The following is a 17466-nucleotide window of genomic DNA, read 5'->3' as shown; positions in this document are numbered from 1 at the left end:
TGAGATAGAGCTTTCCTTGCAGTTGTACTTTAGTCCTTACCTCCTGACACGATTCAATAAACTCATCTAGAGTTACAACTCCATCTTTGTTTTTATCCATTTTCTGCAAAATAAAATAATGTAAAAATTAGTTTACATTGGTAACACTACTGTTGCAGTACAGGATCTTAGTTGATGCAACCTGAATAAAGCTAAGCACTTAACAAGCTTAGCCCACAGACTCAGTGCTGGATTGGCCAGCCGCTAAGGACTTGTTTACTATGGGATTTGTAGCACTTTCAGGTTTGTCTCTAACTGCTTTCTTGACACACATGGGAACCTCTGTCCTTATTCCATCATTTATTTATTCATTGCCTGACCCCCACCCACTGTCCTGTCAGTCAGCTGAGAGAAGCAGCACAGAAGGGATGCAACACATGCAGAAGCTTCAGACTTTCTGGACATGGCACTCCCCAAGGCAAAGGGTCAGGCTAAGAGACCAGGCAGAAACCTTTGGAGCCAGGAAATCAGCAGGCATTGCAGTGCTAGGCTGAATGGCTGCTAGGGTTCATTTTGGAATATATAACAAGGTATAAACTCAAATTTATAGGAAAATCTATCAGTGCATAGCCCAAATGTTAAGAAAAACCCATCAAAACCCAGGTACCTGGAAAAACACTTCTACATGCTGCCTTGGTGCATCCTCCTTGAGCACTGGATATGTGTATTTTCCCATCATATCGTAAATTGCCTTTACGATATCCATCATTTCCTGCCATGGCAGCATGCCAGCGCAAACACAAAAAGGAAGTGAAGAGAAATGAGAGCCCATTTCTGTCTTGTACTGCCCTACTCTTCACCCTCCTTCTCCTGTGACAAACCAGCACCTGGAATATCTGTGCTTGTGTACGGAGACAGATGTACCAGACACACAAACATCCTATAGAGAGAATTGCTTCCCTCTGTCCCCCCTACCCCATGCTGCCAGTGTTCCCTCACCTCCCCTGGCCTTTCTGGGAGCAAGGGCTGTGCTCAGCCCTGCACTGTGGCACCAACCCAATCCCCAGGGCCTCCTCCAGGTCCAGGGACCCTCACAGCTGGAACTGGGAATCTGACCCCTCCCCACGCCTTGCACAAATTGCCCCTTACCTCCACAGCCTGTGGCAGTAACTGCAAACCCTCCAGGGATGCACAATGGGTTTGAGTGAACCAAGATGTATTTGACATGTATTCAGGGTCACCATGCTCAAAACCAAGGCCTCCCATAATGGGAACAAGCAATACCAGATAAGAAGATAAAAACAGATGGCAATGCAGGATTTGGGATTGGTGCTGGAGGCTTGTGCTGCTGCAGATGACCCCCATAGTATCTGCCTGTGCAGAAAGCAAGCCCTTGAACCTCAGTCACCAAGCACTGCCACCATCACCCTCCCCTTCACAAAGGTTATGTGGCTCAGAGCTGTAACCAGAATTTTGCTTCTGGCTAAAAAAATTCATTAAAGATATCATAATATAGGAAAAATTTGTCAAGAAAATCATGCAATAAGATCACTGTGCACTTTGCTTAGACATAGACAAATGCTTGAGTCCACTCTGAGTTGCATTTCATTAGCTGCCTGTAAAATTAATTGTGTTCTGCAACAAAACCTAATCAATTCTCCCTTCCAAAATCAACCACATTTGTCAGGAAAAAACTTACCTCCTTGTTTATACAGCCATCCTTATTTATGTCATACAGATTAAATGTCCATCTCAGCTTTTCATGAACAGTTCCCCGTAGCAGAATGGACAATGCCATCACAAAATCCTGGTTTGGGGCAGAGAGAGAAGTGTGAATTCTCGTAACTTCCTTTTCTATGTCACCCTCTTCATGCAACACCAGTCAAAAAATGTCTCTTTTTAGGATGGAGCATATGCTTATCAACCTCTTCTAGCTCCCTTTTCCAAAAATTTGTCCTCTCTGACTGAGCTCAATGGCTGAAGCATTCACTGAGATGTTTGGTTTCAAAGAGCACTGCCAGAGGCTCCAGTGACCTTTCTCCTCCCTGCTGCAAGGAGCTGTCACTCAGATTGCCACCACCTGGTTAAACACAGTTGGACTGTGCCTATGGAAATAGAAGCTGATGCTTTTTTACCTCCAGATTGAGGTGCTGACAAAGAAGGGAGAAAATCCTATCTGAGACAGAAACTCCTCTGACACAGGGAGCCTTAGATTTTGTTCTCTGGCAAAATCTGCCAGAATTGACCAGATGTGATTCCCACCACTAATTACTCAGTGTGGCACACATAATTTTACTTGGTTTTCTTTGCTTACAGTAAAGTTACTGTTTCTGAAAACTGTGATTTATTACTTTTACTGCACGGTGGCTCAGGCACTGAGAATAGCATAACTACAGGGGATTTTCAGCACAGGCTGACAGACTTCAGGCTAACAGACTTATACAGGTCCTGATAACTCATTTAATATCTTTAGTCACCTCCATGAGCTCTGCATGGGGCAGTGCAGCACTGCTTAGAAACCTCTGCTCCTTTTTTCTAAGCCTCTGAGGAATTTGTTGAACAATACAAAGAAGGGAACAAAATTCTGATGTTTGACAACCAGTTAAGAGACACATCGGCCAGGAGTGAAAGTTCAGCACTTTCTAGGTTTGGTCTTTTTGTTTGTTTGTTTGTTTGCTTGTTTCTCTTAACAGCATTTTTCCTGTTCTCAGTCTGTTTAGGTTTCTGAACACCTTTAGCTACTGGGGAGCTGCCCCATGTAAATCTCCCACTGCAGCCCTTGTCACACACCCCATTTTACATTTAATGAACAAACACATTTCCCAGTCTCATCTGGAAATTACCAGAGGTTTTGACCATTTGACAGCAAAGTCAGGACTGCCTGTGTTATGTAGTTTTCCAGGAGTTCTATCATCTTCAAAACTGTGAAGTTCATCCTCTAGAAGTCTATGATTTAATATATCCCTTTGCTGCACACCTGCAGCTATGGGCTGAGCATGAAGAGAGGTTGTGTGTAGCCACTGCAACACGCCTTTTAGTTAAAGGCTGCATTTGTTATCCCAGTACCTGAGATGCTTGCTCAAGACATCATGCAATGCATGATGACTGCAGAAGGTACCAGATGCAAGTTCTCTGTGTCCCTCATCTCATTTCACATGGGACTCTCCTCAGCCATGCCTCTCTACTGCATAAACCTCTGCACTTTCTCCCTCTGATCTTAACTAGCACAATCTAGGTCTTTCTTTACTGACATAGAACTGCATCTGCATATACGAAAGTGAACCAGATTTGAAAATACCGACTGACTTTAGACTGAAACTTGCAACACTTAATCCAACAAGCCCTACTACTTTGCAGTGAAGAATGGACAGAAGAGGTTAAAAACACAAAACAGAGAAAGTGGCGTGGAAGGAAGATGCCAAGAGATCACCTCAAACTTCACGGAGCCGTTCTGTGCAGTGTCAAAGGCGTTGAAGAGGTAATGTGCATACATGCTGGCATCTGAAAGGCACAAAGGGCAGTGACAGCAGCTCATCATACATGGGTGGCTCTAAACAAGCCACAAACTTATTTTCCTTCTGTGTATAACTCAATCCTGAAGCATTGCCAGGTATTCTATGAATCAGTAAAAGTTATCATGGACTTGCAAAATCCTGGCACCCTCCCTTAAAACAGGTGAAACATTTTGAAATGCAAAAGCTTATATTGCAGTAGAAACTACATGGATTTTGGGGCAGCACCTGAAAGAATGAGCAGAAAATCCCCAACCATCCCAGAGCGTCTCTGGTTCAAATGGTGGGAAACACAGCAAAGATACCAAAGAGTAACTGCAATCTGCAGCATCCTTTCTCTACCTTTCTGTTTTGTGGGAGACACAGCAGAGACCCCCCAGGGAATACCCAGCTTCAGAAGGGTCTTGCTCCAGTTACTTGATTTTCACCCATGACTCCTGGAGACCAATCTCACCTAGAGGCATATTTTTGTCCTTTTGAATCCTAAACTGCTGGGTTTAGAAAATCACGACAGGAAATAATCAAATTCATACTGAAATTTAATGCAAACTTTTGATAGGTATGCTTCTTTGAGGTCACTTCTATGGGATGAAGTGTACTTCTTTAAGGTCACAAACATAAGCATAATGTGTTTTATTTTGACATTTAGCTGAAAAAACACTTGTTAATGACCTTCTTTAGGTAAATGCACATGCACACATACACCCTTGCAGAAAGGCCAGTCACCATTTCCCAAAGAGTGTGTTCTACAGCTACTAAAGAGTGGGGTATTTTGGAAAGTCTCAAATACTTAATTTTTTTTCTAAAAAGCCACTTAAATGACTCATTTCTTTCAATTTGAGAACAGTATCCCCGCAGGACATATCCATCTAGAATATATAGATTCTTGATGTTCCTAAAAGACAAGAATGTATTATTTGACAGATTTAATACAATACCTTAATATGCCCATTCATGACATGGCCCTGTCTTAGCCACATAAACACCATAAACATCATTTCAGGTAGCCAGGAGTTTATTTATCAACTAAAAACTGCTTTAAGAATTTTAAGGAGGTTTTGATTAATTTTCAGGCCAAAAAGAAGTCTGGAACCCTCCTGTGCTACACACTACATGCCCAGCAGTCCAACAGCAGGGAAGCAAAGACACACCGAGGGAAGCAATTCTACTTTCTGCCAACACAGTCAGAACGCAGCAAAGCAGCTACCCCAGTTTTTATTTTGGACCTAGGGAATAAAGACATTGAGGGCAATCTTTATTGAGGTTTTCCTATGTTAAATAACTGTTCAAAGGGCTTAGAAGTTTATTACCTTGATGTTTGTGTTTCTGTCTAAAACCCCTCAAAGCTTCAGCTCAACTCCCACTTCTCACAGAGATGATCTGCAGCAGTTCTGCAGCCGGCTGGCAGTAGGCAACGTTAGGGCTTCAAGAGCCTGAACAAAGCACTCCACTTACCTCCATGAGGAAAAAACTGTGCATAGATCTGTTTGAATGTTTCTTCATTAACAACCCCACTAGGACATTCCTGTTGGAAAACACAAGAAAAAAAAAAGAGATAAAGAATCAAGAAAAGCACAGGTTTGTAAAGGTTCATTTGCAAAACTCTACAAGCCTGAAGAGAGCAATGAAACAAAACACCTTTCTATTCTCACAGTGCTCTGCATGCACAGGTTGTGCAGCTGGAGAAATTACAGTAATTCAGACTGTAGTTTCATCTTCAGCATCTCACAAAGCTGGTTCACCATTATTAACATTTCTAACTGTGTTTTCAGCAGCTTCATTGCTGTTTTATAGAATGACCTAGAAAGGCAGCTCATGCCTTCTGTCATATGAAGCTTTCATCTAATAATTACAAATAATGTTCATGCCAGTTAACACCTCCCTAATGCCTTCACAGATATGAACCCATTAATCCTCAGCTGCAGTCTGTAGCCAGAAGCCTGACACCAGATCCACAGAGGTGAACAGTCCATAGCACACTGGTAGGTCCTTATCAATGAACCCCAATAATAAACACACCCCCACCAGCTCAGTGATGCTATAATATACGTTACAGGGCCTTGGGCACTGCTATCAAACCATGTGGTACTTTCAGTTACAGAAAACACTTCCCAGTTGATGGCACTATTCTTCAAATTCACCTATCAACCAATTTAAAAACTAAACCAGAGCAAACCAATAAAATAACTGCAGCATTCAACCTTTTCCACAGAGCACAGAATTACAGACACAGAGAAGTCATCTTCCTTCCACACTGTTAGCCACTGGTCAATGGGGTCTGCGTCCTGCTGCAGCACTGACCCCACTCAGCTGTTTAACTCCCCAAGCGCTCATCAGGGAGGGAGGAGGGAGCAAGAGCACTGTCCCTGCTGGTAGGATGTGCTGGAGATGGATTATCTGAGCAGGCTGATTCTCTCACAAAACTCACAGATCTGGCACATTTATCCTGGCTGGATGCTTAAACTGAGCTGAAGGGCAGACTTGGGATCAAGAAAGTCCCTCTGCTCCTGGCACTATACTCACCCCATGCATCCCTCTCTGTGTCATGCTGTGATGCTTGCCTCACCTTAACACAAGTCCTTCAGCTGGGACCTAAACATAACCCTTTGCACAAGGAACCACCAGCTTTGCATTCTCAGAACCTGACTCCTACTACCTTGCCTGACAGTCCTGAACTGCTGTCTAGACAGAGTGAGCAAACAGTCAATCTGACCATTTTTCTGTGTGCTGCTTGTGATTTTGTGGGTTGCAAGGTTCCTAGTTAGATGGGTGTTCTCAAACTGTTCCAAAGCTCTTCAAAATATCCATTGGCTGCTTTCCTTATCATGAGAAAAGTGGCTACTTTTTCATCTGTAAAGCAGAAATCACCAAAGGAATATAATTAAATAGAAGCTAACAGCTACCATATGAGATTCTCCTAAATATTTCCTAAACATTCATGTTTCCTGAAGCTTGTAACCTAACATACATTAAATAAATAATCTGATATTTATTTATGGTATCTTTTAATCATTGATCAGACCCAGAATCATATGTACAGCCATTCTTGGGTAAAAGTGTTCTCCTTGGTCACTGAAGTGCTGTTGCTACAAGATCACACAGGGCCCCTTGCAGAGTATTTCACCAAACGGTTATTCTTTTGAAAAGCGAGCCTGGCACAACTGATAGAAAAAGATTTTAAAATCATAGAAAATTTGGGGAATTAGAAAGAAAGTTAGGCTTGGCAAGCCCTGGGAAAAATGTTAAAAGTAGGCCCTGGGAAATGTTAGGCCTTGCGCTTGCTAAGATCATGTGAAACTGCACCTGTGTAGTCAGTGTATGATAAATGATACAATTGTTAGATGGGATTAGATATAATTACTGTGTAAAGAATCATGAGAAACTATGTTAGGGGTTTGGGGGGGATCACAAGAAATCCATGCTTGGGTAAAAACAATGCATACAATAGAACAGTGTAAATTTAATAATTAATTTGTAAGTTATATAATGATAGAGTATAAAAACATGTTCAACTCAAAACCAAGCTGGTTCAGATTTGGGTATGTGTACCCCTGACCCCCAGAGCTCTTAATAAAGCACCTTCATATAATCATCCCATGATTACGTGTTCCTGAATGCTAACAGAACTGGCACATCCTTTCCAGCACAGTGCTACACTGAGATTTATTTCCTTCTCTCCTCCTGATACCACAGCTGGTAGGTTCTCTATGAACCACCACTTCACCCACTGAAAGATGGTTTGTAGATGAGGAATCATTCTTTTCTCTATGTTTCCCACAGCTGCAGAGTCCCTGAGGTCCCTTCCCTCTGTCTATTACCAGAGATGGGCACACGGCTGCTTCTGCCTGTGCTCTCTCACTGGGCTATCCTGGCAGTTTTAGCCATTAGGCCTGCTTAATTTTTTGAATTTCCACATGAACTTTATTGCTTCTGATGCTCCATCTGGAAGCTAAATAAAAGTTTGTATCACAGCTCTAGGAGTGCTGGAGAGAGGCAGTGCTGACATTGATCAGCCATTTAGTTCTCTGTAACTGGATTGCTTTCAGACACATATGCTACGACCAATTCATTTGCAGTTAATTGATCGCAATTTTTGTTTTATAGAAGCCAAATAATGCTCAAGAGGCCTCTTTAGTGCTATAGTACTACTTAATTCTGCTGACTCGAAAGAAATCTGTCTGGTGAAACAGAGCAGGTGAGCTTCATGTCAGTTTAAATTCCACTGAAGTTAATAAATGTTCACTCATTCAAGAAAAAACTTGTCAGTAAGAAAAACACAGTCCTTCACTGTAGTATGCATTAGGCTTTCCTTTAATAGTAGGGTTTTAGGTTAACATCTCTCATTTCATTAATCTATAAATTCTTTAAAAATGCCAAACAGTGAACACGGTCTTTTGTATTGTCATCAAACACAGAACAAACCCCTCATTTTCCCAGGGCTATCAAGCCCTGAACTTACCCTCTTCTTTTAAATCACTAAACCACAAAGGAGCTGAATCCACATAAAAACCAAACACACCAGCCCACAAAACCATGAGGAAAATAAAGCAGCAGTTGCATTTTTCCTCTGCTGGAATCAGAAATAAACTTCACTGATTACTTCCAGAGATATGCAACACAGAGAACACAGGGGAGCTGAGCATGGCCTGCCTGTCAGACCCTCCTCAGTTCCCCTGGTCAGAACATGAGGACAAGTACCCAGGGGTCACATTTTGCTAAATTAGAGGTGGTAAGTGAGCTCACCACAGACAAACCCACAATCCAGACTTGCATCTCTAAGCACTTACACATCCCATGTAGTTTGTTGCTCTATGTTCTCCCACTTTGGAGATGTTTTGGGGATTATTAAAGTATCAGAACATTTCTCCCTTGCTTGTACTGCTTACTTTAATCTCCACAATCCTGCTTTGGTACAATTACATCTCATACTACCCTCTGTTACAGATTTGCTAAGATACTCACACTAAAGCAAGGTAAGGATGTATCCAGCAGCCCCTGTTATTTGGGCTGTTTCCTGACTTAGTATTAAGAAATTATCTCTTGCAGATAAAAAGCATTTCCCCTAACAACACACCAATCCCACCCACCCCCCAAAACAGAGCAAAAAAATCTCACAAAACCCCCAGTTCTTTCAAATTCATGTACTCCATTACAAAGAAGGCAAGCCATTAGAAACATAGCCTAAGTGGAAGATCCTGAATTACCAAGCTCAAAGCTCTGTATTGTTGGTCACTTCATTAGACATCAATTTACCAATTTTAATAATAAAAATACTTCCTTGCTCTCCTTCCTGCTATTCCATAACTGCTTATCAAACTTTACTCCTCAGAGGGGCAGAAACTTTCTTCTAATTCCAGCCTTTGCTTATTCATGGCCATTCTGCTCCTGTGCCAATATTGCTGTTTAGCTGAAATAGTTCTGGTGGTTTTGGAGACAGAAGGTATCACATTTTCTTTTGTTGAGCTGTACCAAAGCAAGACCCACCAGAGGCTCTGTTGGGTTTGCCTGTAATGCTGCTTTTGTAGAATCCCAGCCAAAGAGATGTGACCAAGCACCCCACATTAGTCTGGCTGCAGTATGACCGCAGCTGGCAGAGGTGCAAAGGAGACCACTCACATCATGCAGAATCAAGCTGGCAGAGGCAACTGCTAAGGTAAAAATGAACTGATGGTCCTGGAAACAAGAGATACTGGAGGGTGGCACCCTCTCGCAACTGGAAAAGGAAGCTGAAGGCGAAGAGAGGAGACATTCGGCCAGGCAGCAATACCACAGACCTGGTTAGCATGCTCAGCTTTTCTGGAGACGAATTTATTGGCAGCCTCCATCAGCCTGGGGCAAAACCACCAGAGCAGACTAGTGACACCTGGGGTAAAGCCTGAGATGATTTGGAGGGGAGTGGGTGAACAGAATTCAGAGACAAAGAAAGAACAAATTTAAAGGTATTGAGAGTTAAGGACGCTGGTCAAGCACTAGTCCAGAGGCCAGCCCAGGCTGTGCTGAGCTGCCTTTGGATGAACACCATCCCTGCTCCTGCACACCAAATCCTCTGCAGCCAGAACTTGCGATTATCCAGGTGTTGCCTTGTGAATAAACAGGACCTGTGCAATAATCACTGAGAGGAAGCAGTAAGTACAAGCAGGGAGGAAAATAACTGTGTTTCCACAGGGATTTTGAATCTCCAGATGGCACTGTAACATCATCCCAAGGAACAGACGTTTTGGTACAATAGCAAATGTGGTAACAGATGAGCCAGTTTGCCTCCTGTGCATAATTACTCATCCCATTGAAACCAGGCTACCAGCATTAAAGCTGCACTTTCATGTCAATTTAAACCTCAGATACAACACTTTGTGCATATTGTGTGCAGATCAGCTGGATAAAAACTGCCTGCTTTGTCCTAATACCCAGATATAAAGAAGACCTTGCCATCAATGCCAATTAATACCAAGACCTTCAGTAATGTCCTAGGTTTAGGTCAGATGTTAAATGCCCTTGTCTGCCTCTATTGCCAAGGGAGGTAATGCCTCTGTACTGCAAAGTGCCAGCAGAATTGGGAAGGGCAGGGGGTAAATGTCCTGTGTGCTGAGTGCTCTAGGTCTGCCTCACTGGTTTGCACCTGCAGCTGCAAATCCCCCCAGCACAGAGCAGAGCTCTCCCACACAGGCTTCCCCCGCGACGGCCATCTAGAAGGCACTGTAGAGATCTTAGCAAAACAGGGTTTAACCTCCCTCTGTAGGCAGTCTTGTCATATCAGGGCGTTAACCTGCCAAGCTCTGTCTCAAAAGCCTTGTGATTTCCTTCTGGCTGGCAAAAGCATGAAGAGATATCAGTGTTCAGTTAGGCAACTTCACACGTGAAGTGACCTCCTGCATGCAGCAATGGCTGCACAAATATGCCACGCGCACCAAACAAATACAGAGAAGCTGAGCTGTGTTTTGACCCACTTAGGTGAGCAGTGAAATAAAGGGTGAAATCACCAGACTCTTAGAAAAGTATAATATACACTGGAAATGTGATTTGATCAAATTTCAAAAATCTGTCAAAAAAAAAAGGTTTTTCTTAAAGTCCTGCAGGTTCCTCAGAACTGCCTGTATTTAAGGTAGCTCAGCTTTCTCTTGACAAGATTTTACCCAACAGACTTGACTGAGAAAGGTCAGCATTTTGCTGTTATGGTCTCTGAATGCTGGAGCTGTCCTGCAAGAGAATATAAAAATCATTCTGTGCTTATTGAGCCAGCTTGATTCTGACCTGTTAATCATTATTAAAACATCAGCTGGCACAAATCACTTGGGTGACTAAATCCTGACCCTCAGGCAAACATGTAATGAGTACTCATTCTTCAAGGTCCATAACGCATCTGCTCCATGCAGCCTCAACATTTTCCATCCATTTCTGCTGATTGTGAGGATTCCCTAAGAGGCAGCAGCAGAGACTCGGGGGCTGCAGACTCAGGGCTCCCATGGAGCCTGGCTGGAGCCATGGCTCACAAGGCTGGGCATGGAGCTGCTCTACACACCCAGTCATGCCAGCTGGCACTGCTGCCTGCTTGCCCAGAAATCTGCAGCCTCTCTCTGGTCTCCTCAGTCTTAACACACTTAGCTTTTGATTTCACAACACATCCAGCTTTTGATTTCGTTTTGGCTCCTGCCACTCCAGCCTTATTCTCTATTTATGCAGGACCTTCAAGTGCTGAAGTGCTCTACAAAGATCCTGCTACAAGAGCAAGATTTGTGAAACAAGAGAAGGGATGAAACCTCCATCCTGGGCAGCTAATCGCAAGTGACCAGTACCACTTCTTTTTGAAGATGAGGAGACGACAAGGCTTAAATAAGTAGCCACAAAAACATTTTCAGGTTATCTTCAAGTACTGGCACAGCTAAGGAAGTTGAAGTGTGCTTGCTGACATTTGGGGAACAAGTTTAATGACACCATTAGGTGCTGAATATTCATTCAAATCCAGTTTTAGGCAGATTGCAGTGTCATAAATATTAGATGGAGAGGCAGATTGTGCTCATTTTGCTGTGGTAAGGGAGATCTAATAAAAAACTACTAATTCTTAGCAGGGCAATAATACAAAATCAAGCTGAGCAGTTGAGGCTGGTGGGGACACACATATTAGACTCTGTTCACTGTGCTACTGTTCTTACATTTTTAAATCCTCTGTAAAGAACTTGAAGTTCTCTTTTAGTGAAATTGGTTTGTGCTTCAAGCTGTTCCAGTCCCTCGGGTCTATGGCACACTGTCGTCATTTCTAATTCGTCTTCAATTTTATCTGAAAGAGAAGACAGGAAAATATTTATTTTGGTTGTTACCTTTGCTCTTTTAACATGATGGATAGGACAGACTAGATTTCAAGAGCAAAAGATCAAAAAGAAACCACCAACAGAACTGATCTGTGTAACGGTTTCCAACCTCTTGAAAGCAAAATAAAAGCCACAGGAGTAAAGCAATAGCTCACATTTCTTCCTGGGCTGCCAATTAGCTTCCCAGTCACAGAGCCAAAATGGTGTTGAGAGCAGCAGGGCAGCAGCAGACACATTGCTCCAAAAGGCACCCACAGACATTTCATACCTAAATATTGAAACAGCATGGAGGAATGGAACTTCCAAAGGACTGGCCTTAGAGGAATCTGTGCAAATATACCTGAGAGAGCAGACATGTTCAGGCATATCAGACAACAACCTTATACTGAGGGTAAACAGTGAGGGAAACTCCTCTGTGTGCTAACCAAAATGCTTGTTCTGGCATTTTGATATTGAAGGTCACTTTGGTCCTAGGAGAAATTCAAATTTTGTCCACAGTTGCAGAATCTGGAATGAATTCAGCCTGAATTTACGAGGACTTCTGGGGGGAAGAGATAAAAAATGAAAAACACTTCCATGCATTTTATTCAGGAGAGTGTTCTTCTACATGGAAGAAAAATACTATGACATCCTGAATTACCATAACCTCGCTTCATATTTGATGCATGTTTTCCCCTGCCATCCCCCAGAAGTGTATGCAACGCCCAAATACATAGATACTTAATATCTATCAGTTTGAGATTCTCTAAATGTCAAGGACCAGATTCAGCCTTCAGCTGACATTAAAATCCAACCCACATCCAAAAGTTGTTTGGCATAGAAACAAACACTGCCCTTATTGTCAAAACTGCACAATTCATGCCTTGTAAAAACATTTTAGGTTATACGGCTCTAGCATAACATAGTAATTTCTGCTGTAAGCCAACAATTTAAATAAAAATTTGCAAGGAATAGAGTCATTCTGAATAGAGGAAAGACATGAATTCAGAGCAGACTGGCTCAGTGGAAGAACAGACCAGCCCAAAGGTGTAATTTCATAAGCTAATTAATTCTACACAGATATATACACATAAATATACACATATTAGGTTGAACATTATTAAGGGAGGGCACATGTCAGTAAGTGCTAATAACAATTAACATAGGTTCATTTTGTCAGTGTTAAGAAATTGGTTCAAAATTGGTGAATTCAGCCATCCTCTTAATCCACCATATCTGCATCATCACAATGAGCATTTGTAGGCCTTGAACAGATAAAGTGTTTTCCTCAGTCCTGCTCTGAAGGTCCCTTGCACAGCAGGGGAATAAAGGTGAGAGGTGGTAACAGCAGGGGACAGGAACAGAGTATCAGCTGTTTGAGGTGCAGAAAAAGGGTCTGAAGACTGGCAAGGGGCCAAAAGCAGCCAGAAGGACACACCTTCCCCACACAAAGGGAAGATGAAGAATCTAGAAATTATAGCTCCTCTTAGAAGAAAGGAGATAAAAAAGAATGTTTGCTACAAGTAATGTGTAATGGGTGAAAAAATAATGTGAAATAAGGGGGAAAAGCCATTTTCTTTGCAAGAGAATTAATGGCACAAAACGAAGGAATGCAGAAGCTGTAAAGAAAGAAAAGCATGGGGAAGAACTTCTTTAAAATACAGATGAGAAATGGGGATGAGAAATAGGAACAAGAGATGAGTGGTTGAAAAAAGGAGAGAGAATCCATCTCAATAGTCCTCACTCTCCACAAAGATTTGGGTTTTTTTGTTATTTGCTTCCTTTCAGTGCTTGCTCTCAAGTCAGCTCTTTTCAACCTCTTTCATTCCCTGATACCCTATAAATTAACCACAGAAACCTCAATGGCAAACCCAGGAGACTGGTGCTTCCTCCTCTGCCCTCGCTATTTATCATAGGCATTGTATTTCCTTTTATTTACATTTTCATGCTGGCTCAGTCCCTCCAGCTCTTCAAAGGTGTCACTGTATGAAATATGAACTCTTGCATTTATAACCACTACAGTTTTATTAAACTGAAGCTCAGTGTAGGGTGGTGAGTGCAACCAGAGGTGCATATATGTAAACATGTGCAAATTTAAACTTTTGATAGGAATGATGTTATGATATTTTATCTAGTACCACATTCTTCCTCTGTTTTGCCTTGTTTACAGCTTGCTCCTGAGAGATTTGAGTGTAGGAAACGACCTTGCTGCTGGTTTAAAGTTAATTTTCTTCTTCAATTCACAGATGCATGAACAGACCTTGGGACTGACTGCAGCCAGTGTGAGGGGTGAGTGTGGTCACCTCCCCAGCTCACCTGGACCTGCCTGGTGCTTTCAGCACCCTCGTCCCCTTGAGCTATCAGGACACCCCTGCCCTGCTGATGGAGACACACATCCAGGGGCTGGGCACCATCCAGTTGCTCAGTGACAGCTTGAAGAGCTTGAACCTTAGCAAAGTTTTTTTATTGTTGTTGTTGAGTTATCTGTGCTCACTAGTCAGGTGGAAGCAGTAACTAATGCAGAAGGCTTCTTCTGCTTACAGGTACTGAAAAATGGTAATTTGTTCTGGTTTTATTTCCATCACTTGTTAAAATCATCCTGGGATGAATCCCTTACACACCAGGTGGCTGCAGTGAGTTGTGTCCTAGGCTGAAGACTTTAGCCAGTACAGAGCATTCTCTCAGTTATTTTCTTTACAATGTGTTTAAAAATGGAAAAATGGGATGTAGCATTTCCTGAGTTTGGATTTATTTCTGCTCATACTTTTGTGGCTGCTTTAATAGCAGGGTATGAGGTCTGTGTCTGGTAGACTCACCTGTGGTAATCTTACTCCAGTGTAGGCCCAGGTTAAAATAATCACTTAGGTTTGTATTTTTGTGCAAAATAGCATCTCTATTTGCTTAGCCCATAGGATATGCACATTTCCTTTTATAATGAAAACCAAACAGTGACTTCACTTTACAAAGAAAAATAATCCTGACACGTTTGCACGTACATGCACATTTCAGATTGTTGCTAATGAAAGAGACTCCATTTCACTACTCCCTGCTCAAGAGCAGAGAGAGAATTTTCTTTAAGGCAAATTGATGTTTTAACAGAATACACTTTAGAAGTTACTTAATGAGTCTTGCTTCATTCATCCTTTCATACTTGTTCCAATTTTACCTTTTGTTATCTCTACAGTTTGGGAAGTTCCATACTCAGAGTGCCTGCTAACAGCTCTGACCTTCACACAGCATTTGAATTAGAAGGGCCCTCAAAGGTCATCCAGTCCCAAGCCCCTGCCAGGGGCAAGGGCACCTCCTGCCAACCCAAAGCCTATTTGTGCACCATAAAACAATTCCTTGCAGTTCCCCAGCCTCTGCCTTGGCTCTGGGATTGAGCAGCCACCATTCTGAGCCTGCCCATCCTCGCTGGGGCTGGCAGCAGCCCCACAGCCCTTGCATAGGGCTGGGTTTGGTGGGCCATGCGCTGGGGAAACAAGCATCAAACAACACCAAACACCCTCCTCAGGTGCCAGCCTGCAGCATCTCCAGCCCCCGTGCCTGCCAAATGAGCAATAATGAAGCCTCATACAGTGCTAGGGCTGGCCAGGGACAACCCAGCGCCTCGAACAGTTTAGAGGGTGTAAATGATGATTTTAATAAAGATGCAAATAACCCTGTCCCCTCCATCCAAAGGCTGCCAGGTGAAAATGCAGACCACCAGTCTCCATGGTTCATGGGAGGACTTTGAAAGCAAGTTGCTTATAATAAATTCACTTTTTGTTAAGGAAAAAAGTCAAGGCATGAAGTGCAGCTAATGTGCCCAGTGTTAATTGTAAAACTAGCAGGCGTTAGATGGAATGGGTAATTTTACAAATACAGCTGAAGGGGATTAAATTACATGCAAGAATTATTAGGCTGCATCTTGCTTTTATTAAAAAAAAAAAAAAAAGAAGTTATATTTTAGGAGCAAGGACCTGAAGAAAAAATAACTCTAGTTTACCCATGGTATACTTGAAATTAATCTCCAGACAAAATGTGCTCTTGGGCAGGTCTCACAGGAAGTAGGTCTTGCCTGTGGGAGATCAACTGCAAATATTTGGAAATTTCATGAAGAGAAATAAGCCAGGACTTGAGTGCATAAGTGCTCATTAGGGCAGGAGCTGGGTTTAGGGTGTCCCTGGGGCTTTGAGCCTCTTGCTGCCTGGCAGCACATTCCCAGCCCCCCAGGCACTGCTCTTGGCACAGCCCAGGAGCCAAGCAGGGACACAAGTGGCAGCTCAGACCCAGCTGTGATCCCAAAAAAGGGGTAAGGAAAATCTGCTCAGGCAAATAGCAGTTGGAAAATGGCACAGAGGTACCTAATGATGTATCAAACATTAAACACAAAGTTGAACACCCATTATTATCATTAAAAATAATTCTTAATATTGCACTGCCTGGCTGGGAGATCAGTTTCCAAAATGGACTATCTCCAGGAAATAATCCAAAAAGGAGAGTGGTGTCTCCTTATCCACTCCCTTTTTTCTGATACAACTTTTTGACTTTTTCAGGTCTATTTTGAGTTGGATTTGATGACCCTTGTGAGTTTCTTCCAACTCAGAATATTCTGTGAGTTTCACCACTAAACCAACAACATCAAATTAATTTCACAAGTAGCCAAGCTTAGCAGGATTGTTCTGCCTGTGTGAACCTGCAACACCACCACTTGCTAAGAGAAGATACCTGAAAACCCAACAGCATATAAAATTCCAAGATAAAAATAGCTAATAGTAGAAAATAGAATTACTAAAAAATAGATTTTTTTAAATCTTTCTATCTAATCCTTACAATGATCTATTCACGATGTATAAATACTGTCCTCTCCTTTAATTAATTTCACAGTCGCACACATTGATGTAAATACAACATTATTCTCCAAAAAAATGGAGGCACTGGAATTTTGAGGTACCTCCCAGATGTCTTTCTGGTACACAGCTAAGATCAGGTACAATGATTTGAACATGAAATATGCAACGTCAAATTTGAATTCAGATGTTTCTGCAGACCCTGTATGAAGTTCACCTGTCATCAGAACTGTTTGTGTTGTCACCATTCCCAGAGGAGGAGACTGCAAAGTGTCCTTCCAGTGCACACAAAGGTTATGTGGACAGGAGCAACTGCCTGGCTTTAGACTGGCTTTCCCAGGTGGAAAACGCAGGTTCCTTCCTTTCAGAAGTAATAGTGTATAAAACAGAACTTGCCATAGAAATATAAAGCAAGACTGACAATGTGAATGTGGAAGCCATTTTCCTCTTCTAACAGGTGGACCACTGAATTATGGCATTTCACCTGTGCAAAGACTAGAAAAAGAACAAATTGGTTTGGTCCAGGCAGAACTGAGGAGAGAAACACCACTATAAATGAGCACTCTGCAGATCCCACCCAAATGAGCCAGTACTTCTCAGAAGATCACTTCTCCCACATCACAGAACTGTTCAAGTTGAACAGATTGCTCCAAAATGTGAAGCATAATTACGCAGAACACAGTACCAATTAAGGTCTATTTGCACAGAAGAAACTGCTCAGAAAGCATTGTTCCCATACAGATGCAGGTGTTTCAGTAAGAGGCCATGTCCTGAAATGTGCTATGAGTGAGCTCTCTGTTGACACGTGCCACTTGCCCAGCACATGGGGACAGGCAGAGGACAGCTCAGGGCCAGCCACCA

General features: G+C 42.5%; 1 protein-coding gene across 3 annotated transcripts in view; it reads right to left on the bottom strand.

Moving 5' to 3' along the window:
* The window catches only part of KCNIP1 (potassium voltage-gated channel interacting protein 1), a 155513-nt gene that overhangs the window by 7298 nt on the left and 130749 nt on the right, over positions 1-17466 (bottom strand). For all 3 annotated transcript variants that reach the window (XM_015615617.3, XM_033511435.1, XM_015615615.1), the window contains exons 2-7: positions 11639-11763; positions 4947-5016; positions 3410-3480; positions 1679-1786; positions 647-751; positions 41-103 (exon numbers count right to left, since the gene is read on the bottom strand). In XM_015615617.3, the coding sequence (XP_015471103.1) occupies positions 41-103; positions 647-751; positions 1679-1786; positions 3410-3480; positions 4947-5016; positions 11639-11763 (542 nt within the window). The remainder of the gene's footprint in view (positions 1-40; positions 104-646; positions 752-1678; positions 1787-3409; positions 3481-4946; positions 5017-11638; positions 11764-17466) is intronic.

The sequence above is a fragment of the Parus major genome, unplaced genomic scaffold, assembly GCF_001522545.3.
Source record: "Parus major isolate Abel unplaced genomic scaffold, Parus_major1.1 Scaffold189, whole genome shotgun sequence".
NCBI lineage: Eukaryota > Metazoa > Chordata > Aves > Passeriformes > Paridae > Parus > Parus major.
Note: the sequence above shows the minus strand (reverse complement) of the source record. Positions and strands in the feature narration are given on the sequence as shown.